Source organism: Pistacia vera, unplaced genomic scaffold, assembly GCF_008641045.1.
Source record: "Pistacia vera cultivar Batoury unplaced genomic scaffold, PisVer_v2 Contig671, whole genome shotgun sequence".
In the NCBI taxonomy this organism is placed as follows: Eukaryota; Viridiplantae; Streptophyta; class Magnoliopsida; order Sapindales; family Anacardiaceae; genus Pistacia; species Pistacia vera.
Window position 1 is genome coordinate 418,251 of NW_022196525.1, and position 26,427 is coordinate 444,677.

Consider the following 26,427-nt stretch of genomic DNA (forward strand, 5'->3'; position numbering starts at 1 on the left):
TTATTATTGATTTGATCATATAACAATTCAGAGGGTAACATAGTAGAATCATTAGTGTGATCAGTTTTATAATTATTGTGAGCAGATAACAATTCAGAAGATATCACAGTGAAAGCATTAGAATCATTAGTGTGATCAATTTTATAATTATTGTGAGTAGATAACAATTCAGAAGATGGCACAATGCAAGCATTAGAATCAGAATAATAATGATTAGCATGAACATTAGACAATTCAGAATGTAACACAAGACAATCATCAGGTTTGCAATCTGAATTATTATTGATAACATTGTGATCAAGAATAGTTTTATTTATTGAATTGGAATTACAACTAGAGACATTATCAAAAGAACATGTTTGTGGGTTGGAATCAAAAGTTCCCAAGCTACAGTTATCACCAGTAATTGGCAATTTGCATTCAGGAGTGACACTAAAGGTAAGATTCTTGTTCTCTAGTACAGAATTAAAGACTTGAGGATGCAGACTGTTAGGAGCTAGTTGCTCAATGTATTTAGGTGAATTATGAACAGGAACAAGATAAGATGGCAAATTAGAAGGAACGTGCAACTGATACAGGCCAGCTTTAAGATCTTCCTGCAGAAGCACTGTTCTGGTATCCTTGTGCTTAACAAGACAGCAGTCAGAGTTAAATTCTACTACCACATTATTGTCTTTTGTAAATTTTGAGATACTAAGAAGGTTTTTAGTTATTCTAGGTACACATAGAACATTTTTTAAATACAAGCATTTAGAGTGTAAAACACTAGGTAATAAAGAAAAAACAACATAGGAGATGTTAAGAGACTCACCATTGCCGACTTGTAATTGATCAGTGCCATCATAGTTTCTGTTGGTTGCCAAGTAATGGGGATCAGAAGTAACATGATCGATAGCTCCTGAATGCATGTACGAGGCTGGATTAGGTGGTGTGTTGGTTGAAATAGGCATAAGAACGAGAGAGTTGAGAGTTGGTGAAGGATTTTGATGGGATACAAAGTAGGCTTGGTTAGGAGTGGGTGAGTTTAGTTGTTGGCTTGGGACAGGAAGGCTAGGCTGTGATAAAGGTTACTATTGAGTGGATGAGAAAGAGACATCATGATGTCCTTGTCCATGAGACAAATTGTTCCCAAATGAAACACCTCTAGGAAGTCTAGAACTTGAGCGAGAACCAGGATCCCCATAATGTGCAAATTGAGGATAAGGACCTCCATACTGAGTTGCTGAGGCACCAAACTGAGACTGAGCAGGAGTGTCAAACTGAGATTGAATAGGTGGAACCCTATTATAAGTTGAATTGTACCTATGATAGCATTGTGCCGCTGTGTGGCCAACTTTGCTGCATACTTGACACACTGGTTTGCCTCGGCCAACACCTCTGCCTCAACCTTTACCAAAGGAGTTATAAACAAATGCTCTATAAACTAGAAAGCAGCACCAATAGGTCCTCCAAAATGACTCTGATGTGCAGAGAGAAAAAGTGAATTAGTGTGTAACAGGAAAAGAATAGGCTGGATAAGTTGGTGCAGAATAAGTAGTTGGTGCTAATGGATAAGCTGATGAATAATTTGGCGAAGAATGAACTGGTGCTGGAGGCAGAGTATTCGTCAGAGCAGGTACATGGTGCATTGTGTGGAGACCTCTAGCACCATCATTAGGATTTAGAGATCCCTTTGTACCAATAGGCAGACATTAGGATTACTGAGAGATGCCATATGCATTGAACTGTTTAGAAAATCAACACTATTAAACTTTTCCAGTCTCATCTCATATTTTTGGAGCAAAAATTGAGCTTCTTGTAGAGACACCGAGTCAAATTTAGACTCAATCCGAGATGTTAGATTGACCACGACACCATCAAACTCTGGCCCAAGGCCATCCAACACATATTGAAGTAGATCTTCATTACTTATCACCTGACCACTTCTCGACAGACTCTCAGCAAAACTCTTCATTTTCTTGACAAACTCACTAATACTTATACTTCCTTTCTGAGTAGTCTGAAGTAAATTCCTTAGGAGAAGTGCTCTTGCTTTGGAGTTAGTAACAATCTCATGTTTAAGATTATACCAGATTTCAGTGGCAAATTGACATTTAGAGATGTTACTAAACATACACTCAGAAATTGATGCAAGAAGCCAAGTAACAAGAAATTTATCAGTCTTCTTCCAAGCTACATAAGCTGGATTAATTTTTTCCTTAGTTAGGGTTTCACTTAATTGAGTTGAGCTATCATTATTAGAGACAATTATAGGATCAGGACATGGAATTGAACCTGTGAGATGGTCTTCTAGTTCATGAGCTCCAACGACCGAGAGAACTTGAGAACGCCAGAACCTATAGTTGTCCTTGTAGTTGTCTATGGTCAGTTTCAGTGTGATTACTTGCAAAGTGGACAAAAAAAAATTGAATACTGAGCTGAGTTGAGATTCGCCAGTTTCTCCATAGCACTTTTTTGAAACGAAAAGCCAGGATTCTTAACTGTAGATGCGAGTCTTCAGCTCTGATACCATGAGAGATTCAAAGAGAAAACGAAAAAGGAGTAGAGCAAATATGTGTAACAGTGTTTTTGTTTCTGATTTTGGTAGCTGATACAAAGAGAAGACTATTCTCTTTTACACGAAATGAGAGAGAGTCAAAACGACACCGTTACAGGAAAGTGGAATTTACAACTTTACCCACTTTCACTCTTTTTAGCTTTGGTCAACGTTTCCCCTCAAACACAGTTGGGCTATCAACCTTGCATCTAAGAGATTCTAACAAGATCAAACACTCACTCTTAAAGCAAAGAAGAAATAATTAAAGAAATTGCTTCCTAACCCCATGCATGCATTACCTGAACCCAGATTTGGAGTGATCTGCTTCAAATTCTCTCTTATCCCCATTTTTGCTGTGCTTCACTCTCACTCCTCCTTTCTCACTTTACCTCTCGGCCTCCACTTTCACTTTACTTCTTGGCCAGCTCTTCTTCTTCCTTACTCTCATTTCTTTTTCTTTTCTCTCCTTTGCCTTTCTTTCTTTCCTTTCTTCTCTTCTCCTCTCTTTTTTTCTTCTCTGCTCTCGTTTTCTTTTTCTTCATTTGGACGAACAACCCAGTTTTTTTTTTAATATCTAAAACGGTTTTTTTCTGAAATTATAAATCTGCCCCCAATTTCTCTTAATTCCAGTGTAACCTCTCCACATAAGCTTCTCCTAACAAAAGTGTCCAGATTTTTCCCTCTTGATACATGTAAACCCATCATAATTTATTTCTTTTGTTTTCACCCCTTAACACAAACTTAAAAAACTGACAAAAATACCCCTTTCTTACAACAATACCATAAAATCAAATAGAAAGAGAAGTAAATAACTAAATAAAATTCATGGGTTTTACATTGTGATTTCTGCAATAATGATGGACATACGAAGTAGACTTGTTTCAAGCTTATGGCTATCCAAATCGGTACAAAGGTTTGAAGGAACAAAAGGGAAAGACTCAACACAAGACTTATGCAAATATGACTGATACACCTCTGGAAGTTGAGAAAGAACTTGGTAATACTGGAACTGAGTGGGGAATGACAATATCATAATTAATTTAGCAAGAGTTGGCCAAGCTTATGAAAGGGAAAGCATCAGTTGATGGCTCTACAATTGATTTTGCTCATTTTGCTGACTTTGCAGGTACTGGTCCAACACAAGCAATAAGTTTGATTGAGTTGTTAGATTTAGGATCTTGGATTATAGATACAGGAGCCTCAAGTCATATGTGTAATGATCTTGCCTTGTTTAAAACCTATAATTCAATTCATAAACCCACACATGTATACTTACAAGATGGATCAATTAATTTTGTCTAACACATAGGAAAATTCGTTTTGCAGCCAACTTTAACACTTAATAAGGTTTTGCATATTCCAAACTTTGAGTTCAACTTACTTTCAGTAAATAAACTTTCAGAGTCCACACTCATCAAGTTTTTTTTTTTTTTTTTTTATCCTACTCACTGTCTCTTACAAGACTTACAGACTGAAGTAGTATTGGCAGTTGCCAAGTTAGTGGAAAGATTATACATTGTAGATAAATCCTTTTTTGCAACAGAAACCATTAAAACATTTTCTTCACAGTTTGTATCTAGGTCTGAATTACCTACTACTACACATGCTTGTAACACTATCTGTTTTGTCACTAATAGTGTTTCAACATTGACTTTGTGGCATCAAAGATTAGGCCATCCATCACATGATATTCTTAATAAAACTTTTGTTATCAAGCATTTTGATTTTGCTACTTTTATTTGTGATGTTTGTCCTTTGTGGAAATAACATCGATTATCTTTCCATCCTAGCACAAATTCTCACACAGCTTTTGAATTGATTCATATCGACATTTAAGGACCCTATAAAGTAGCTACACTTATAGGGGCACATTATTTTTTGACTGTAGTTGATGATTTTAATAGAGCTACTTGGACTTTTCTTTTAAATCATAAGAGTCAAGTAGTTCATATATTGACCATATTTTTTAGAATGATTAAAAATCAGTTCTCCATGTCTATTGAAAAAATCCAAATTGGTAATGGAACTGAGTTTCTTAGCAAAGATTTTCAGATTCTTTTCCTTGAACATGACATTTTACATCAAAGATCATGCACTCATACACCATAGCAGAATAGATTAGTTGAAAGGAAACATAAACATTTGCTTCAAGTAGCTTGATCCCTTATGTTTCAATCAGCTTTATCTAAGTATTTTTTTTGGGGAAGCCATACTCATAGCTACTTATATCATTAACAGGTTGCCCACTCCTGTTTGCAAATGGAAAACCCCAAATGAAATACTTTTCCATAAACCTCAAGATTATTTTTTCCTCAGAACCTTTGGACGTTTATGTTTTGCTACTAACACACATCCACATAAAGATAAGTTTGCCTCTATAACTTATGCGTTTCCTAGGATATGGTCACAAAGCTTGTAAAATGTTTGATATTCATTCTAAAAAAGTGTTTTTGTCTAGGGACATTAGTTTTCATCAGCATTCTTTTCCTTTTAAACAGAGTAGTCCTACTTCAACAACTGTGTCTTTATCTTAGATTCCTGTTATTGAAAATCATCAATATACTCCTCTTACTGCTTTTCCTAGTCATACAATATTACCTTCTTCCCTTTTATCACCTTTATCACCTAATTCTTTTCCTATAGAGTCTTCACCCTTACCAATTATACCTCTTCCTATATGATACGGTACCAGGATATCCAAATGCCTTGCTTGGTTAGAGGATTTTGTCTCTAATGTTCTTACTTGTTCATTGACTTACATTGCCACTGCTGCTTAGCCTGCTGTTTCTTCACCACATACACCTCCTACATTTCCATATGTGCAGTCACCTCTTTTTACTTCATCATATATGTCCTTCTTGGCAAATGTATCTAGTGTCCAAGAGCCTGCTTCTTATAGTCAAGCTTGACCTAATGATCAGTGGGTACAAGCCATGCAACATGAGCTTAACGCTTTAGAAGCTAATCATACGTGGGAGTTAACATCTTTACGTGTAGGAAAGAAAGCCATTGGTTCACGATGGGTTTATAAGATCAAGCGTAATTCAGATGGTTCAGTTGACAGGTATAAAGCCTAATTAGTTGCCAAGGTTACAATCAAGTTGAAGGTGTTGACTATTTTGATAGTTTTTCTCCTGTGGCAAAATTAGTTACTGTACGAATTTTTCTTACGATGGTACTGCTAAATTCTGGCATTTTCATCAGCTTGACATTAATAATGCATTTTTACATGGTTATCTTGATGAAGAAGTGTATATGTTACCACCTGATGGTTATGATAAAGCTGGACCAGATCAAATTTGTCATTTGAAACGATCTTTATATGGTCTAAAACAAGCTTCCAGACAATAGAATAATGAGTTTACTTCTCAGCTACTTACTTATGGTTTACTCAATCTACTCATGATACTTGTTTGTTTATTAAGTCTACTACTTCTTCTTTTCTTGCTCTTTTAGTATATGTTGACGATGTCATCATTACTGGTTCTTCTGAAACTGACATTCTTGTTGTTAAGAAGTTTCTTCATGCTCAGTTTACTATTAAAGATCTTGGATATGCTTAGTATTTTCTTGGTCTTGAGATTGCTCGGTCCTCGCAGGGTACTTACATCTATCAGAGGAAGTATGCTTTGGATATTCTTATAGATGGAGGCCTTTTTGGTGCCAAACTTGCTGCTACTCCTTTACCTAAAGGATTCAAGTTTTGTTCTACTGAAGATACTTATTTGCTAATCCTGATCAATATCGCAGGTTAGTTGGTAGACTCCTTTATCTTGGTTTCACTCGACTTGATCTTGTTTATGTTGTTCAGCAACTCAGCTAATATGTTCAATGTCCTTGTACTCATCATTGGGAAGCTGTTGTTCATGTTCTTCATTACTTGAAGGAGGCATTTTGTGATGTAGATTGGGCTTCTTGTCCAACTAGTAGGAAGTCTTTAATTAACTGGTTATTGTGTCTATCTTGGTTTTTCCTTAATTTCTCGGAAAACCAAGAAATAGACTACTATCTCTAGATCCCCTACTGAAGCTGAGTATCGCAGTCTCACCTCTATTGTTTGTGAATTGCAATGGATTCCCTATGTTCTTCAGGACTTTCATATTCATCTTCACATTCCTATTCCTCTTTGGTGTGACTATCAAGGTGCTCTTCATATCACTACCAACCTTGTCTTTCATGAGCGCACCAAACATCTTAAAATAGATTGTCATTTGGTTCGCAATCAATATAAGGCTGGTTTTGTCCATCCTCAACATATCTCTTCTAAGCTGCAAGTTGCCAACATTTTTACCAAGTCCTTAGTTGGTCGTTTGTTTCATTAGTTTACTTCCAAGTTGGTCTTGCTGGATTTCCATCAAGTTCCAGGATGTACAGAATAAAATAAATTATTTTATTTTATTGCTCAGTTGGTTACGTTAGGTAGTTGCTGAACTGTAAAGTAGTTAGTTGGTTATATTAGTTTTGATTAGCTGTCAAGAGTCCAAATAGCTATGTAGCTACAGTTCTTTGTATAAGTACAACATTTACTTTACCCAGAATGATAAGAGAATACTACTTTACCAAAATTGCTTTAACTTTGTAAAACGTTGCATTACTTTGTTCAGATACCTTCCTTGAGGTGGTAAATTCGGGATTGTATGGATTTCCATTGACCAAAAACTGCATTAGGAATAGGAGAAAATGATCTGGAAACTTGGTCAATATGTTGACAATAGTACTGTGTACCTTTCATCAGTGAAATAAAACATGTGCCAACTATCATCCTTGAATATATTATCCAACAAAGCAATTAGATACTGCTTTAGAAGGTTTTGGTAAGTAATTATTTTATTTAATTAATTATCCAACTGCATTCAATATTTACATGACTGGAAAATATTGTTATGTATTCTGAAAGCTCCTGTCTGATGCTTGATAATAATAAAAACATCTTATTGGATTAACTAATTATAATTAAAACAATTAAAAAGTATTGATTCCTTTCTAACTTCAAAATTACATTTCTCTTCAAGGCCAAGAAGTATAAATAAAAAAGACGATAAGAGGATAATTCATTAAATAAAAAAAAGTTAGATAGTAGAGCATTGCCTTTCACTTTCAGTTAATAATTCAATACAAAAATACATCTTGATGAAAATTTTAAATTATTGCACTTATAATGGTGGGACTATATTGGAATGATGGAATCTTTTACGTAATAAATGTATCAAAACTTCTTGTAATACAACTACTAACCATTACCAAAAGGAAAAGTGTAACATCCTGACATTTCTAAGTTAAACTATTTTTATAAAAATAATTATCTATATATCTGAAAATCCATATTAATAATTATACTAATGAACCTGTTTAATTATATGCCTAATTTGGGAAACAAATCTCATATCTTCTCATAATTTAAGAGTCAATTACTACCTTTTTGGCTCAAGGAAATTTGCCCATTATTTTCCGTTCAGTTCAAACACTAAATTTCCATTTCTCTCTTTTTAAAATTTTTTTTTTTTCATTTAAATATATAATGGTTCCCATTCTATCCATATACGTTGTTTAATTATTATTTTAAATTAAAAAAGGGACTGTTCACACTTTAAGTGGGGATAAATAGCATCATTAGAACCAAAATATAATTAAATCCATCTTTAAAAAATAAACTAGCGTGGACCTTAAACAAATTAACAGCGCTTCACAAAGCTAATGCAAGCGCAGTAGGTCATGCGATGTTAACTACCAACAAAATCCTGAAGGCAAAATTTATCCTTATCCTTTCTTTTGTGACTGTGACGAGAAGACCTGACGTGGTTGCCCATTATAATTCTATATAAATTTCATGTCCATTGAATTAATTATCTTATCAAAAGGTTAATTCACACTAATTTCAAATCTTTTATTTTTAGAACCTGATCCTATCTTTCCACGCATATCTTCTTATTAAAGTCCTCTACTTTAAACTGTAATGTGATGGTATTTTAGAACCAAAAGGAACAACCTTGACAATTGTTTGTTTCCTCACAAATGCCACCAAAACTTTTACTGTAATGTGGGTTCAGATGGTTCACACTAACCCAACACAGAGTCCTTAAAATTTATTTCTTTAGTAGTCGTGAATCTTGAGTTGTAGAATTCGCCATTCAAAAAGTGCTAAATTATTGGAGGAGTCATCATACTGCATGACCAAATTAAAACTACTTTTGATTTTTTTTTGCTTTCTTACTTGTCTTCTTGTTAGTAAACCTGTTAGAATAGTTACAGAAGTGATCTACATTTTCTGGTCTATTTATAATCATCTCAGTTCTTCCAATTAATTACGGAAACACAAAATGGGTTGGTTAACTTTGTCTTGTCAATTAATTTTCTGTCTTCAGTTGTTGCTTTTGTATTCTCAAACTTCCGCAAAACTTTGCTCTCAGGATCAAAGTTTTGCACTACTACACTTCAAGCAACTCTTTTCCATCGAAAACAGTCGTTCTTCTTCCATCTGTGATGAGTACAAGACGCAGTCTTATCCAAAAATTCACTCATGGAAGGAGGATAGTGATTGCTGCTCGTGGGACGGAGTTGCATGTGACACAGAGACCGGTCATGTGATTGGCCTCGACCTCAGTTGTAGCTGGCTTCTTGGCGACATTCCTTCCAACAGCACTCTTTTTCACCTTTCTCACTTGCAAAGCCTAAACCTTTCTTATAATGATTTCAATTACTCCAAGATTTCCCCTGGTTTTAGTCAATTCCCTGATTTGACAGTCCTTAGACTTTCCTCCTCCAACTTTTCTGGCCAACTTCCATCAGAAATCTCCCGTTTGTCTAAATTAGTTTCGCTTGACCTTTCTAACAACCCTCAGGTGAGTCTTGGAACCCTTTCTTTGGAAGGGCTGGTTCACAATCTGACCAAGTTGGAGGAAATTTCACTTAATTACATAGACATGTCTACCACACTACCTTCTTCGTTGACCAATCTATCTTCTTCTTTGACATACATGAGTCTCATTGATTGTAGATTGCAAGGCTACTTTCCTGATAGTATCCTTCGCTTACCGAATCTACAAATCCTCTATTTACAGTTGAACCGCAACTTAACAGGCATCTTTCCGAATGTTAACTGGACCAGTCCCATTGAGATTTTGGACGTATCCATCACGAGTTTTTCAGGAGAATTACCCAACTCAATCGGCGATTTGATGTCGTTGAGGTACTTGAGTCTCTTTCGTTGCAAATTTGTTGGGTTAATTCCCCCATCACTTGGTAACCTTACACGACTTAACTTTTTGAGTCTTCCGGAAAACCATTTTTATGGCCACATCCCATATTCTCTTTCAAAGCTTGGGCAGCTCGATACTATGGATCTTTCATCCAACAATTTCACTGGTGAAATTCCATCTGATATTTTTGTCAACCTTACTCAACTTTCTTTTTCGTCTTTCCAAAGTAATAAACTACTTGGTCCAATCCCCTCTCATGCTAATAGACTTCAAAAGTTAGCTCATATTTCTTTCTTTGATAACATGCTCAACGGGTCTCTACCATCTTGGCTATTCAGTCTGCCACGGCCCACGGGTGGAATATATAGACCTTGGTTACAATCAACTAACCGGGCACATCGTTCAATTCCAAAGCCATTTCTTAAGTTTCTTTTTTTGGATCAAAATAGGTTTCATGGTTCAATTCCAGTTCTACCACATGACTTGAGATCCTTTTTGATCTCGAACAATAATTTGACCGGAGAGATATCTCATTTGATATGCAATATGAGCTCAATTGCAATTCTTGATCTTTATAATAACAGCTTGAGTGGCACCATTCCAAAATGCTTGGGAAACTTCAACAGTAGTCTTCAAGTGTTGGATCTGCAAAATAATATAATTTATGGAAGAATTCCTGATACATTTTCAAAAGACAATCATTTGAGGAAACTTTCCATCAACAACAATTGGCTGGAAGGGTCTGTCCCACGATCTTTGGTGAATTGTACGAGGCTTGAAGTTTTCAACATTGGAAACAACAACATAAAGGATACCTTCCCATATTTGTTGAGAAGTCTTCCAGAGTTGCAGGTTCTTGTTCTTCGTTCCAATAAATTTCACGGATTTATTCGAGTTTCTTCCGGCAAGGCCAATCATTCATTTGGTAAGTTAAGATTCTTTGATATTTCGAATAATAATTTTAGTGGTCCTTTGCCTGCAAAGTATTTTGAAAATATGAAAGCTATGATGAATGTTGGTAAAGCTGGAAAGAAGTTGCGATACTTGGGTGATGGGTACTATCAAGTTTCTGTGATAGTAACTCTAAAAGGGTCCGATTTTGAAATGATGAAAATTCTCAATCGGTTTACTATGATTGATTTTTCAAACAATAACTTCCATGGAGAGATTCCAAAACTAATCGGAAATCTTCATGCACTTGAGCTTCTCAACCTTTCTCTCAATAGTTTAACTCGTCATATCCCATCATCTTTCGGGAAATTGACAGCTCTTGAGTCATTAGACCTTTCTTCAAACAAGTTCGTCGGAGAAATTCCACGTCAGTTGACAAATTTGAACTTTCTTGAAGTTTTAAACTTGTCACATAACCATCTTACAGGTCCCATACCTCAAAATAATCAATTTAACACATTCCCAAATAATTCGTATAGTGGAAATTTGGGATTGTGTGGATTTCCATTGTCAAAGAAATGTGGTGATGACAGTGTGCCACAGCTCTTAGCATCAGAAAAAAATGACGTAGAGCCTGAAAATGGATTTGCTTGGCGAGTGGTGTTAATAGGGTATGGATGTGGGGTGGTGTTTGGATTAATTATGGGATCTTTTGTATTCGCAACTGGGAAGCCTCAATGGCTGGTTGTCATGATTGAAGGAAAACGTTATAGAAAGCTGCGAAGGTCCAATAACAATCGAGGAGGAAGAAGAAGGTAGTGCATGCATGCAAGAGGTCTGTTGGGTAAGTGTTGTAACAGATTTTGTATAATAAATAGTGTGGTGCTTGTTATTTTTCTGCCTTGTATCTCTTTAATGCAGTAATAGAATATCTCGCTACCATATATCTTTTGAATAATACCAATATGTCGACTAACTATACTTCCCCGTGCACTAAATTGAAGGATTAATTCATGCGGTGCATGGGTTGTATGCATGGATTAATTGATACTATGATGAAGACGATATAAATTGACTAATAGTACCCCCGGATAAATAATAATAATTTGGATTTTGGACTTAATACATCATTTACGACATTATTATATATTTCTTTTTAAAAATTGTGAATCAAAATTATGGTACTTGTTAAAAACTAATTCGTAAATTTGAAATAATATAATATTATCTAAGTAATTTTAGGAATAATAAATTAATACATTTAATCTGACTATAGTTATATCATAAAATCAATTTGTGTTTATCAAAACATTTGATCATAATAATTCCATTCTTGCAAACGTAAACTAGCTTAAACTTGAAACCAATAATCATAAAAAATAAAAAATAAAAACTACGGATCCCTGAATAAGCGTCACAGCCGGCAGACAAGGGTGGGCCCAACACAGTGTTACAGTTATCGTCTTTTTATAAACAGACGGATCAGATCACTCCTTCAAACACCAACGGCTGCGATGCATCCTTCTTCCTTTTAAACCAACACTTTTTCGCGCTCTTTAGTTCTTAAACTATTGCTCTATCAATCTCCCTCTAAAACCCTCCAAGAATCTTGAAATTGAAAGCGCCAATCTCAAATTAAGTAGTAATTATCCTCACGTTATCACAATTTCTTGATTTTCTTTTAACAACAACGCAATTCATCTATAACTGAAACCCTTTTTATTTTCTCTAATTTTGCAGAGAATTCTGGTTCTGGTTAGGGTTTGGCCCGAAATGTCGACGCGAAATCGTTACCAGTCAGTTTCTTCGTCGTCATCATCATCATCAATGGCCAGAAGGCTTCCATCTACAACGGAAGATTCCATCAAGAAAATTACTATATCGAAGCCGCAATTGGCCAAGAAGCGACCGGCTCTCAGTGATATTACGAACCAGAAAAATGGGTCTAAAGTCGGGTCGCGGGTCTTGGGGACCCTTCCTCCTAAGTCCATTGTGCGTAGTTTCTTTTTCTTTTTTTCTGGTTTGTGTATGTTTTTAATACTGGTCGATACTGGATTTACTTGTTTCGGATTAATTTTGCAAATCATTTTTTACTTGGTATTTTTTTTATTTTTTGGGTATTGTTTTGTTTATGTTAATCCTCATCTATTTCCTTGTAATTGTTAATTGTCTTTGTAAAGACAGATTAATTTATAAGGAATTGATAATCTTTTCAGATCATTTACTTGCTATAATTTGATCAATTTTATGGTGTTAAATATTGACACTTACGGTCGAATCAGTTGCATATTTTCCACATTAATAACATCTATGTTATTCTCTAGCTACTTTGTTCTTGATATATTTAATTATTTTGCCCATGAAGTATGAACAGTTGCATGTTTTGAAAATTATTTTGTGATTTATGACTGTCATGTTGTCATGAGGACATTGTAGATTTATTATTATGTCAATCTTTTCATAGAAAACTTGAACGTGTGCTTTGAGATGATATCTACCTTGTTTTCAAAGGATTAGGTTTCAATATGGCGCCCAAATGCCCCTAAATCATTGTGATAGTAATCATTCTGAGTGTTCAGAAGCTATTTTTTTTTTTAACTCACTCTTACTTTCAGTTCTGCATTTATTGATTTTGAACAATAATTGATCATTTTTTATAATTCAACCTAAAGGTGCCATGTTCAGCTAAGATTGCCAAGAAAAAGGAATCTTCTGCTCATGCTTATGATAAAGGGCTCTCTGGAAATACTTTGCCTGCAACCTCAAGTGTATCTTGTAATGATATATTTTCCCCCAGTAGTGATCAACCTACTTTTAGAGCCTTCTCTTCTCCAAATAGCAGTTTCATTATCCTTCCTGCTCCTGATAGTGCAGTTCTGGTACCCCGAAGCACAGATGTTTCTCCAAGCAAATCAGTTGTTGGTTCTGTTTCTTTGGATGAGACCATGTCTACTTGCGATTCATTGAGGAGTCCAGAATTTGAATATATAGATAATGAAGGTGATTCAACAATTAAATCCATTGAGATGAGGACTCATAGCTCTCTCAACATTTCAGATCATGCTGAAAGAGAAGGTTTTTTCTTTGAAAGAATTTGATTGCTATTAATCTAATTTATTTTTCTGTTGGGCTTCTTCATGTGTTCAATTCCTATCCCATGTGTGTTGCCAATGTGGGCTTTGATACTGTAGTTATTTCTCATATATTGCAATTGCAGATTGATAGAATTTTACTTTTATGGCCATCCTAATGCTGTTTTGGCTCTATGGATCGTAGGGATGTCTTGCAAGAGAGATATACTAGTGGAGATTGAATCGGTTGGTGATTTTGATGATATTGATTACAATGTCAAGGATCCCCAATTTTGTGCAACCATTGCTTCTGACATTTATAAGCATTTGCATGCATCTGAGGTTTGGCATCCTTATGATATTTAAATTGTACTTGCCTTTTGATTAACTTACCAAAAATGCTTAGTTGTTTTTCTTTTACTGGTCGGTTGAGTTTTCTGGCTTTTGCGATTTACTAATGTTAAAGTTCAGTAAATTCCCAATGGACCCATAAATGCTATTGTTCATTTATTTATTTATCTTCTAATTCTGTTTAAGGTTGGAATATGACACAGTTTTATATAATGTTTGAAAAACCGGTTTCAAGAGTAAGAAGGTTATATTAATATATTTCCATTAATTGTGATTTCCTGAGGTTAAGAATGTTATTAATGTTTTGGTAATTCTCTATCAATCATACTGCCATGTCAGTTTATAGCACAAACATAAGTGGTAATACTGGTTTTTTTAATTATGTAGTTTTTTGCAGTATGATAAGCATTCTCCAATAATAGATAGTTGGAATGGGAAATTGTCTTTGAGAAATATGGTCTGAAGTTATGTAATGTTCATCATTTTCTGCATCTAAGTTATTAAATTTCGAATTTTCAGGCAAAGAAACGGCCTTCAACGGATTTCTTGGAAAGGGTTCAGAAAGACATGAATGCCAGCATGCGTGCAATATTGATTGATTGGCTAGTGGAGGTAAATTGTTGTGGGCAATGATATTGGCAGGGCATTCATGACCCACTTCTCTGTTTCATGGTTGCATTTTTTAGGACAACTGCTTATTATGTTGATACCTGGGTTTTCTCTTGCATTATAAAATTTCTCTTTCTCTTATGAGATTTTTTATCCTGAACTTCAAATTTTTAATTGCAGGTTGCTGAAGAGTACAAACTTGTACCTGAGACTCTATTTTTGACAGTCAACTATGTAGATCGTTATCTTTCTGGCAATGTAATAAACCGGCAGAAGTTACAACTGCTTGGTGTTTCCTGCTTGATGATTGCAGCGTAAGTTTACGTACATTTTCTTGTTTCATATAACTTAGCAATCTCTATGTGCAAGTGCGTAAATATATATTATGATAAGACTATCGATAATAACTGAAAGTAATAATATTTGCAGAAAATATGAGGAAATATGTGCTCCCCAGGTGGAAGAATTCTGTTATGTTACTGATCATACATACTCCAAAGAGGAGGTTAGGATTCTATTTTCCAAAGTCTAGATTCTTATTTATATAGCTTTATTCCTCCTCACTTCAGAAGTGTTATGCAATATCCTTTGCTGCAGGTTCTCCAAATGGAATCTGCGGTACTGAATTACTTGAAGTTTGAAATGACAGTCCCTACAGCTAAATGTTTTCTGAGGTAAAGTTCATCTTTTATGTTCCTATTGAAATATTAAATGCTTTTCTTTTATACATCTGTGGAATTGACCTGCAATTTACAACAAATGTTCAGGCGCTTTGTCCATGCTGCTCAAGGAAGTAATGAGGTACCCTTTATTGGAATAGATTGTTTTAGAATTGCATTATCTTGTCTTCCCCCACTTATTTTCATTTCTTTTTCACTAAATGCATTAAAACACAGTGTGAATAATTACTTGTATCAGCTGTGGCGGATCCAGCCACTTTTTGGGTGGGCCATGAATTTTTTTTTTTAATATTAATATGTATAATTTATATATTTTGGCCCACCCTAACAAAAATATTAATGGGCAAAAATATTAATGTATAATTAATTTTTACTTTGGTCCACTCTAGCAGAAATTTTTGGATCCGTCCGCACCAGTAAACATTCTTGTTGTTGATGCCATCATGCTTTTGTTATCAACTTCCATATGTTACCACCCTTATATTTGTTTTTCCAATAATGGCTGTTGTTGGAACATTGTTTTTCAATGGTTTTAATATTTGCTTGCCTTTTGTAGGTCTCATCACTGCAGTTGGAGTGCTTGGCCAACTACATAGTGGAATTATCCCTTTTGGAATATAAGATGCTTTCATATGCCCCCTCAGTAGTAGCTGCATCAGCTACTTTCTTGGCCAATTTTATTATTTTTCCATCCAAGAAACCTTGGGTATGCATGAAAAATTATTAGTTTGATTTTGCCTGTTGCTAAGAGATCTCTATCTTCCCCGTTATTTTCAGCTAAAACATAGTAAAATTTTGCATTTCTTGTGATGCAGAATTCTACCCTGGGGCATTACACACTTTACCAACCCCCAGATTTGTGTGACTGTGTCAAGGCACTGCATCGTCTCTTTTGTAAGGGTGGTCACCCTAATTTGACTGCAATCAGGGAGAAGTACAGTCAGCATAAGGTGAGTTGAACCTCTCTTTTGAGGATAGGATGACTAACACAACTTTTATATACTTCTTTTCCGTTCGCACAACTTCCATGAACTTCTTTCCGTTCCACTTCNCAACTAATGAAAAAACGGGATGAATTTGCATGGTACTAACCCACTTATAGACGTGTAATCATTACCTTGAGTTCAGTGGGGTATAAATAGGTAGCTCTCCTTCACAAAACCGGGATTAGACATTCTAAATCCAACAAAAAAATATAACAAAAACACATTATGGGAAAGAGACTGTCTTAATATTCTTTAAGAACACTTAGAATATCAATTACATGTAACCCATATCGCAGTTCATAACCTCTTGTAATCTTGGCTAATAACCAAAAACACACTCATATAAAAGAAAACAGTGAATATAGGATTCGCTTTAAGCATCTGAACCACTATAAAAATATTTACTGTCTTATTTACTTTTACGTCTTTGCATATGTGAAAATAGTACCCCACCTATCCAACTCTCATAATTAATTATCTCACATGTAACTTCTTAGCATTTTACTACGTGCAAAGTTATTGATGTCAAAATCAAACATCAACACCGTGAAACACGTTTTGGATAATTTATAAGAATCTGCCTTTGATTAAGAAAAATAATCATACCAGAGCCATTAAAGCGCAGATTGCTATTTTCAGGGAAAAGATAAAGAAATTTTATTCAAAAAGATATTAAATTCTCCTTTTGTTTTCATATATAGCTAGTTCTCTTTTTTAATGCTAAACAAACTTAATTAAAAAATTTAATATCAGTTTTAAGGACAGGGATAACGATTCAATTTATTAATTAAAACGATGATTGTTACTATCAAAGTGAATATCAGCAAACGGGGATTGCCAGTGCCACTTTCACAAGATAAAAGATCAAAAGCCAGAACTTTGGTTTTAAAAACTCCAGGATGTTCACACTTGAAAATTATATAAATTCATGTAAAAAAAAAAAAAAACACAAGAAAAGATGAGTATTATTATTATATATACAAAACTCATCTTCATCAGTCTTACAAAGATAAACTCGTAGAAAATTAATGTTTTAGTTGCATACCGGAGGTGAATTTTGAATGCATTGCCATGTTCCGTATTCCAGTATTGCAGGAGCGGCCTTCTGATATTCTGTTTTTCTCAGAACAGTGCGGTCGTTTACGTAATTTGTCATGACCCAATTTTGGTCAAGAATGTAGGCAGATTTGCAATTCTGGGAGATCTTTGAATAAAGCTTTGATACGATTCCATAATCAAACGTAGTATTTGAAGGAACGGGGCATATGAAATCATAGCAACCTTCTGTGTTTCCTTTTAGAGGATCACAAGCAGAAATTGTCAGACACCCACCAGTTGTTGAACCACTCTCATCAGTTTTGTCGATCTTCGCATACTTTTTACAACCAGTGGCAATAAAGCTATTGTGCTTATTTGTAAAGAAAAATGGTGAGTCTGTAAGGTTAATACCTGTAGAGGTGTTTTTTAAAGAAATTGCAGGCATTTCGACGCCTATCCCGAAGCTCATAGCAGCGGTGTCTTCTGCTAGTTTCAGCTTCATCTTCGTCAAGAAAGGTTGTCCAGAGGGAGTAGAAGAGCTGTTGCAGGTTATTTCAAACCATTCATTGAAGAAGCAGCCTGCTCCAATTCCGAAGGGATAGTTTATTTGGACTTTACCACAACTCGTTGGACATGAAGCTTCTGATGCTTTGAAATTGATTGTCCAGAGTAACAAACTGATTATGATCTGCAACAACAACAAATGAGGATGATTAATGGCCATAATTAATTACTTTTGGCAGCCCCTCCTTTTCTTTGAGAATTGATATCGTGGAGATTCAACATAAACGATCGCTACATATAGAAATGGAAGAGTATGTAGACCACCCTTGAGGTTTTTCAACTTATTGTTTGGATGATAATTTTAACACTATTTACTAATGAAACCTTAAAGTTTGAAGAATGTATCTCTGATACCCCTTTATCTTGTCAAGTGGGCCCTCAAATTTTAAAAAACTTTATCAATGATACCCTTTTGCTCTGATTTCGTTACATTATAATTTGGTTTACAAAACACTTTCTTATAAGCTCAAAATTATATATAATATATATCTGTATTAAGTTCAATGTTTTAAAAAATAAAAATAAAGAATGTATTAATTTATACAATTAAATAATATATTGATAATTTAAAAAATTTCTATGGTTTAAAGGATATTAATTTATCCTATCTTAATTGTATATTAAAATGATAAACCTAGATTATAATTGACCAATAATTAAGGGTGGATTAAATCATTTTCTCTATAGAAATTTCAAATTCGTATTTTGATGCTCACATCACATCAAATGCATGGGGCCGTTCCACCATTAAAGTATGTGGGTCTCTGAATCCGGTCTCGACTCTTGAGAAGAAAAATAAACAAAGTAACAAATGCATGGGGCCGTTCCACCATTGAATAGATGATTTCATCCAAGTGATGTCATCCTTGTGACGTATGAATGGTTCTTGTGGACAAAGTTGAAAAAGACTGAACCATTGTCGGAGGCACTGTTTGCTTTTTCTTAGAAATTTCTGTTACTTTAGGGTTTTTTTAAGAATTTTGTGTATATGTATTTTTTATAATATTAAAAATGACTTGAAAAGATAAAAAATAAAAACATAGTATATTTTTCTGAAAATAAAATTTCAAAATGTGAAAAATAAAAATACATTCGACATACTTGTCTGAATATAAAGAAAAAAAATAAAATCTATCACTTATTTTATCCCTATCAAATAATTTATCTTAAATACACAAGTGTTTAATTTCTATTAGTAATTCCTTGTTGAACCGAAAGTTTTTACTTTAAGAGGGAAAAGAGTAAAATATAATATAAAAAAGAGAATATAACTTTTAATTGGAAAAAGTGTCATGAACTTTCTCTCTCTTCTGTCTTTCTTCCGATGTTTTTGGGTTGGATGTATTGAGCATTGTTTTTTACAATCTCAACAGGATAAGCCCGTGCTTGTTTAGGAACTCATATGGTGGGCTATGTTTGTTTCTGAAAAGTAATTATTGACTCTAACACAGTTTAATGGTCTAACTTTGATATCATAATAAAATTTGAGAAAGGTCTAATTCTTTATCCAATAAAATCTTATTAAATAAGAGAATTATCTCCTTTTATAAATCAGTAAATTTGAGCATGCTTAATCCGTGGTAGATCTGGCTGAAAAAGGTCATATCGACGTTATACCCGTCAGATCCGACCGATATGTATAATTATGTAATTTTTTTGCCAGATTCTGGTAGTGGTGGTCGGAATCTGGCACTGTGGATGATAGGGGTGTTTTTATGATTTTATAATTTTTTGCTATATTGGGGTGTTTATTAAATTAGTAAACCTAGGGGGTTTTTTTATAAATTTTTAAATTTTACCTCGTAATACTCTCCTATTCAACTACCCAATATTATTCTCAAAATACTATCGAAAATAATAAAACAAACGGACCCTTTTTATCAATTTACCCATCTAACACTAACGCAACATAACAAAGTTAGGGTAAAGGGGTATCAGTGATATAGTTTTCAAAATTTAAAGGTCCATGTGATTAAAAAAAAAAAAAAATTATCATTCAATTATAAATGTTCTCTTTATAGAAATAAATATTCTTAATATTGCTCAAATAACACATCCGTGGGTAGCCTAGACGGTTAGGGCGAATTGAGGATAGTGCAGATAGACACACAGTCTCAGGCTTGATTCCCCATTTGAGCATTCGCGATTTAAGTGGAAGGTCATGACGGTGGGTTGCTCCGTTAGTCTCTCACGAGGATTAGTCCAGGTGCTCGTAAGCTAGCTTGGACACCTTGGTTAAAAATAAATAAATAAATAATGCTCAAATAACAATACTGCGTCCACAATCAAGGGTACGTGAGTCTTTGGAAAAATACAATAATCATCAGGGCCCTTTAATAAAAAGAGTGAAACACAAATATTTGTTTAACAGAAACTAAAATGTATTTGTATAAAAGCTTCTATCTTTATTAGGTATGAACCTAACTTAATTTAGGTACATTTTATCATACACTTAGATTTTTATAAGTGTTAGTCGACAATTATTTTATTTTCTTTGGGCATGTTAATTTATGTTAATCGGATTTGAGGTGCATGAGACATTAACTAAAGGTTAATGCATTACATACTCTAATACAAACGATTTCTTGTTAAATAAAAACTAAATAGATATTCCTGTTGTACAAAGGTCACTAAGGCAAAAGGGTGTTATCTATAAGCAACTTCGAAACTATTGAAAGGGTGATATGATCCTTGTGATGTATCAATTGATCGTGTGAAGGTGTCTTGATTCTCCATTGGAAGACACCTGGAGGCTTCAAGAGGTGATTAATTTTCATGGAGGTGATTAATATATTACAATGCAAGACCTAGATTACAGTTGACAAAAAATTCAGGGTGGATTAAATCATTCTCAAATTAGTATTTTTGATGCTCAGTGCTCACATCACATGCATGGCGGCGTTCCACCATTAACGTATGTGGGTCTCTGAATCTCGGTCCCAAGAAGAAAGATACAAAAAAGTAACAAGTAATTGAGGTTGGTGTGTCAAAAAGCTTAGACAAAACTTTGTTTAACAGAAGAAAAGTATTGGAGAAGTAGCTTTGCTTAATTGGTTTTTTAGAATTTTCATTAACTTTACTAATGTTGATGCTGGATTCTTGCACCAACGAATTTATACGTGTACGACTTTGATTGGCAATTCAATACACATAAAAAGGGGATATCTGAGAATGGAATAAATGCAAGGAGAATTTTTTAAGTGGTTCGGATGCTAAGGTAGCAAATCCTACGTCCACTGATTTGTATTGAAATTAGTAGGTGTCAGGTCGCGGTCGCGAGCTGACTTACATCAGACGAAAAAGTCAAAAGAGAAAGTTACAAGAGAGAGAATGATTTCTATTGCCTCCTTGTAAAAAATGGTCGAATCCCCTTAATGAAGGGGTCTTCCCTATTTTATACTGAATCCGAAGTGTATAATCATCACTAAATCCGTGGTTTGGTGTGATTGTCAGTAGATAAATCTGGCTTTATGTCCCATTTCTCTTTTTCCCAGCTGACAGCGCACGACTTGTTGCAGGAGAATGGACGCGTGTGGGCTCCACATCACTTGGCAGGTATGACGTGCGCATGCTGCTCTGACGGGAGCAGGACGCCCATCACGTGACTTTCCCACGTCAGCCCTTTGTTTCCTTGGTCATAACAACTAAATATAAATTTGTTTGCACAATAAGTCTCCACGGTCAACCAATTATTCTCAGTAATGGTCATCATGTCCTGTGAATAGAAACTAAAGAGAGTTTGATTGAGAATAAAGTTATAAATAGAACAATTATATAAGAACAAACCATGAAACACGTTTTGGACAATTATGTNAAAAAAAAAAAAAAACTCAATTTTAACATAATTTTGAAATCATATATTATCTTTAGAAAAGTTTGTAAAATCCATCCTTTCTTTCAAATCAAGAGCATAACATGTGCTAAATTAACTTCCGGAATTAACAAATTAATACTAATAATAGCATAACATGCACCCATGCAAGGACATTTATTTCATACTTGTTATCTTACTTATACTAAGTTGACGATAATAATACTCGAAGCATATCAATATTAACCAGTTCTAGCTTTAACCTTCACTTCAATTTTGGAATGCTCCGAAATATTGTAAGCAGACAGAGTTAAATGATCTTTCATTTCCATGGGTAAACCACAGAAGAGGGTTGTATTCTCAATTGGAATCCCCCAGTGCCTTGCAATTTCAGCCCTCAAATCAGCAACTACTCTTGTTTCGTCCACCATGATATGAGTCTGTTCAGTGCCGAACTTCACCAAAATGTTGAATTTTGTTTTTCCAGTTGGTGCGATATCAAGAGCAAGTGTTGGAGATTGTCCAAACTCATAATCACCAATAATCTGATGGTCCATTAACTCTTCACCGTTAAACATCAGTGTTTGCCTCTCTATATCCACATTCATAAGCATTTTAAGCTGGCTCTTCAGATCAGAAATGGTTGCCGAAGCTTGCATTGCGATATCAGTGGTGAACCCTCCACCGATGATCTTAAGTAGCACAGTTTTGTTCATGTTAAAATCTCTCAAAAATGGTATTGACCTAATATCTTTCTAACTATTTTCTTTTACAAGCGTCAGGGCTTATAAAGTGAGAGTTCTGCTTCAACACATGCCCAAACTGAAACAAACAAATGCATGTTATCTTCATTCCACATACATTTCTATCTATCCATGCTTTGGCATGCATTTAGAGGATCCAAATACTTGATGAGTTTACCTACCACGCAATATATTTCAAATGTTAGAATTTTCATTTATCTCTAACAGCACTTGAAGAAATATTAATTAAATTTTTTATAACCAATTCGATTTTACCATTAAATATTAACTTAATTTGTTATTTTGTAGACACTAGCAAAATTTTCAATTATCTCCTGGGTTAGATTTCTTCTCATGATTTTCCAGCCATGGATTTCAAGTTTTAAATTTGTTATCATTCGTAGTCAATGTTTAATGTAGCATGCCAAATTCCAATAGTTCTGTGCTTACAATTGAGTACAAAGCGCTCCATTGTTTTGTGGTTTTTACTCCGCTCTAGGTTATAAATTATGGTAATATTACATTTGTAATTTAATCTCACAAACTTTTTCACACAATCTCAACGTGACAGTTCGTCAATGATTTCTAATGAATTTTCCTGTCTAATTAATTACAAACTGACCAATTTGTTAGAAAGAGTTTGTGAGATTAGATTTTGAGTCAATATTTATTAATTATTGTATATATTATATCAAAGTCTTTAATTAATAACATATATAATAACGGTAGAATTCAAATGCAAAATCTTTAAAAGTATAGGGTGATTTCGATTCGGTTTTAATTATTTTGAAGTTATTAATATTTCCTCCTAAAGGTTCCACTAATCATGCACAAATTTCTTCCTTCTAAATTATATGATTATCGTTTGATTAGCTGCTACATACTAATATTATTATAAATTCTTTCTTTTTCCTTTTCTATTGAACACTTGTTGAACCTTTTAATAATAGGAAACTTGCTTCTACTAAAACTATATATTATAAATTCTATATTCCTAATACTTTTAAATTAAACATTTCTTAAACCTTTTAACCATTGGAAACCTAAATCAAATCCATTTATGTTTATGACATTCATTAATATCTATATAAATACAGCTACCCTTTAGTATTTTCTCATTATCTCAAACTTGTTTCTATTTCTCTTTATAAGTTTCTTCTTAAGTTCTCTATATGGCTTCCAATTTTAGCATCACTTATAGCTATGAAATACATAAAGTCAACGAAATATTATTGGGAGACGGTGACTACTTCACCTCACCAGACGCTCTAAACAAGTTTCGTCAGGCCATGCCAGACGTCGACAATTACTTTGACTTATCATTTGTCCAACTTGTTGACTCTTTCATACAGAATATCTTCTACAAGAATATTGAACCTCCCGTCTTACTTTGCCGCAAGAGAGAATTCGAATCAGATAACTCATTCTCACTCTCCAAAATTGAAGCCCTGGAGGACCAAAAAAGCAGATTGCAACATGACATTACCAACTCTGTCAAGGCTGCCCTCATGGATGCCAAAGAACCGTGAAAATATTCAAATGCGAGTGATTTTGAAGGTTCGCAAGGTGGAAAAAATGCACCGTGAAAGGGAAAATGAGGAATCTGATTGTGCCATCTGCATCGAACCGTTGAAGGAGGAGGATGGCAGCGTTAAACTCCTTCCATGTCTTCATCTTTTCCATCAAAATTGCTATCGAAAGTGGTGGTGGAAGAGTCGTTTCTGTCCGTTATGTCGTTCCCCATTGCCTGTTAATTAATTTATTTAATCATTTGAAATTTATGTAAAGTAACTTTCAATTATTTATTAATATAATTTTGTTTCGATTTATGATATTATTTAATCTTTTCATCAATTTTCTGCCATCATATGTATAGAGTTAAAGCAGCTACTTTTAAGTTTCTATTTATTTATTTATTTATTTTCAACTAGAAGACAATATTTAATCTAATTCAAATAATATGTAAAAATAGTTAATAGTTTAGAAAACCAGTTGAACAAATTTGTAAGCCAAGAAATGAAACTATCCAGCAAATAAATCAATATGTTTCTTTCGATTTTTTTTTGGCTAAATTTTTCTTTCGAAAATCATTCTTGCATGGCTTTCTGTTTCCAGTTAACCAAACACAAACTGAATTACTCAACCTAAAAGTTTCCCATTTGGTTTCTTTTCGAGGAAAGTAAAAGAAAACAATACAGAACAAACTTTTAAATCCCGCAAACTAAAATACTACTGTTATTCCTAATCAAATGCTGTAAATTTTAAGAACCCTATTAACAAAAGGAAACTAAATCCTTTTATGTTCAGGACGATACGAATCATCTATATATACACTGTCTATGTTCTCTATTTTCACTCAACTAGTTTATTTCTTCCTCTTTCTTAAGTTTCTATAAAGTCTGCTTGTATGAGTAAAAAATCACCTTGGACCTTATTAGGCCCATGTAGGTATTTTCTACTACATGGGCCCAAGGCCACAGCCTAATTCTGGTTGGGGCCAGTATCAGAATTCATGGCATGGGTAAAAACAAATGGCTCAAATCCAATCTCTCTCCAAAATGGGCATCATGGGTAGCCCACCTAAGGTCAGACCTTCTAGACTAAGGTAATTAGGACTTTTCCTATTTGGGTTTCATCCTAATTTGCCCAAGATTCTGTATCTTCGATGAATTAGGACTCTTAGTACTAATGAGGCAAGTGAACCAGGATCTTTCCTATTCACTAAACGTCTACCATTATGGATTTAAAGATACGAAGACAACTGCTATATAATGAGGGGTTACTCCTCTGTTTAGGCATTCAATCTCAATAGCACCTACTTTAGACCCAAACTCTTATTCCTAAGAGTTAGACACCCATGCTGTACTTTTGATAACCCTTCCTTCCCTTAGCCTTCACTAAATTGTCTCATTCAACCTTATTGATTTGAGCGTCGGAGTGCCTATGGCAGACACTACCAGACACCACATCAGTGTTTACATAAGCTTCGAGCTTATTTGCTTTATGTGTAGGTACAATAGATTGTCAATGGCCTCAACCTTACAGGATCCATCATTCTTTCCGTAACCGTAGATTTTAGCATCTACACCGTTTCTTTCTCTTTTCTAAGCTCTCTCAATCAATGGCTTCCAATTCCAACATTGTTTACCGTTACCAGCTACATGAAGTTCATGATAAGGAAACATTATTGAATGATTCTGACCATTTCATTTCACCATATGCTTTCTACAAATTTCGCCATGCCATTCTTGACGTCAACAACAACTCCGACACATCAATTGATCATCTTATTTCCTCTTCCGTACAAAACATCTTCTACAAGAATATTGAACCCCCCATCATACTTGGTCGCGAGAAAGAATTTGAATCAGAAAACTCTTTCTTGCTTTCTAAAGTTGAACCGCCAGAGGACCTAAAACGCGAGCTGCAACTTGACATTATTGACTTTGTCCAGGTAGATGCTAATAGGCAAAACCGCCGAATTATTCAAACCCGTGTGATTTTGAATGTTCGAAAAAGGCAGGAAAAAAGAGATGGACGTGAAGGGACTGAGAAACGTGATTGTGTGATTTGTATAGATCCATTGAAGGAAGAGGATGGCAATGTTAATTATAAACTCCTCCCCTGTGGGCATTATTTTCACAAAGAATGCTATTATAAGTGGTGGTGGAAGAGTCGTTTTTGTCCAATGTGCCGCTCCAGGATACCTGTTAATTTATTTGTATAATTTTTTTCTTTTCTCCAATTACTTGTTTGTAAGGTTTTGGTTTAGGTATATAACTATTCGAAACTTCTTCTAGAATATAATATGAGTTTTTATTTTAATTATAAATTAGGATATTCCATTTTCTAACAATAGTTTTTGATCTTCTCAATTTGATTATTATTTCTAATGTATATATTATACTCTAAGGCCGAAATCTTTTAATTTCAAGTTTTAACTGAGCACAT

At 34.4% G+C, this 26,427-nt stretch overlaps 3 protein-coding genes across 3 annotated transcripts; 2 read left to right on the forward strand and 1 right to left on the reverse strand.

Annotated features, from left to right (window-relative positions):
* Positions 1–8,826: 8,826 nt before the first annotated feature.
* On the forward strand, positions 8,827–16,293 carry LOC116112949 (receptor-like protein Cf-9 homolog). The gene is made up of 12 exons (XM_031399073.1): positions 8,827–11,283; positions 11,384–11,467; positions 12,364–12,615; positions 13,296–13,698; positions 13,900–14,036; positions 14,565–14,657; positions 14,835–14,968; positions 15,084–15,159; positions 15,252–15,328; positions 15,422–15,455; positions 15,891–16,040; positions 16,150–16,293. The coding sequence occupies exons 1-12, from the start codon at positions 8,854–8,856 to the stop codon at positions 16,291–16,293; spliced, it is 4,014 nt and encodes a 1,337-aa protein (XP_031254933.1). The 5' UTR covers positions 8,827–8,853.
* Positions 16,294–17,264: 971 nt separating this feature from the next.
* LOC116112975 (wall-associated receptor kinase-like 8) lies at positions 17,265–18,093 on the reverse strand. Its single transcript, XM_031399096.1, has one exon. It carries the CDS (start codon positions 18,080–18,082, stop codon positions 17,354–17,356), a length of 729 nt encoding a protein of 242 aa, XP_031254956.1. The 5' UTR covers positions 18,083–18,093; the 3' UTR covers positions 17,265–17,353.
* Positions 18,094–25,597: 7,504 nt separating this feature from the next.
* On the forward strand, positions 25,598–26,203 carry LOC116112950 (probable E3 ubiquitin-protein ligase RHY1A). The gene has a single exon (XM_031399074.1). The coding sequence runs from the start codon at positions 25,598–25,600 to the stop codon at positions 26,201–26,203; it is 606 nt and encodes a 201-aa protein (XP_031254934.1).
* The last annotated feature ends 224 nt before the right edge of the window (positions 26,204–26,427 follow it).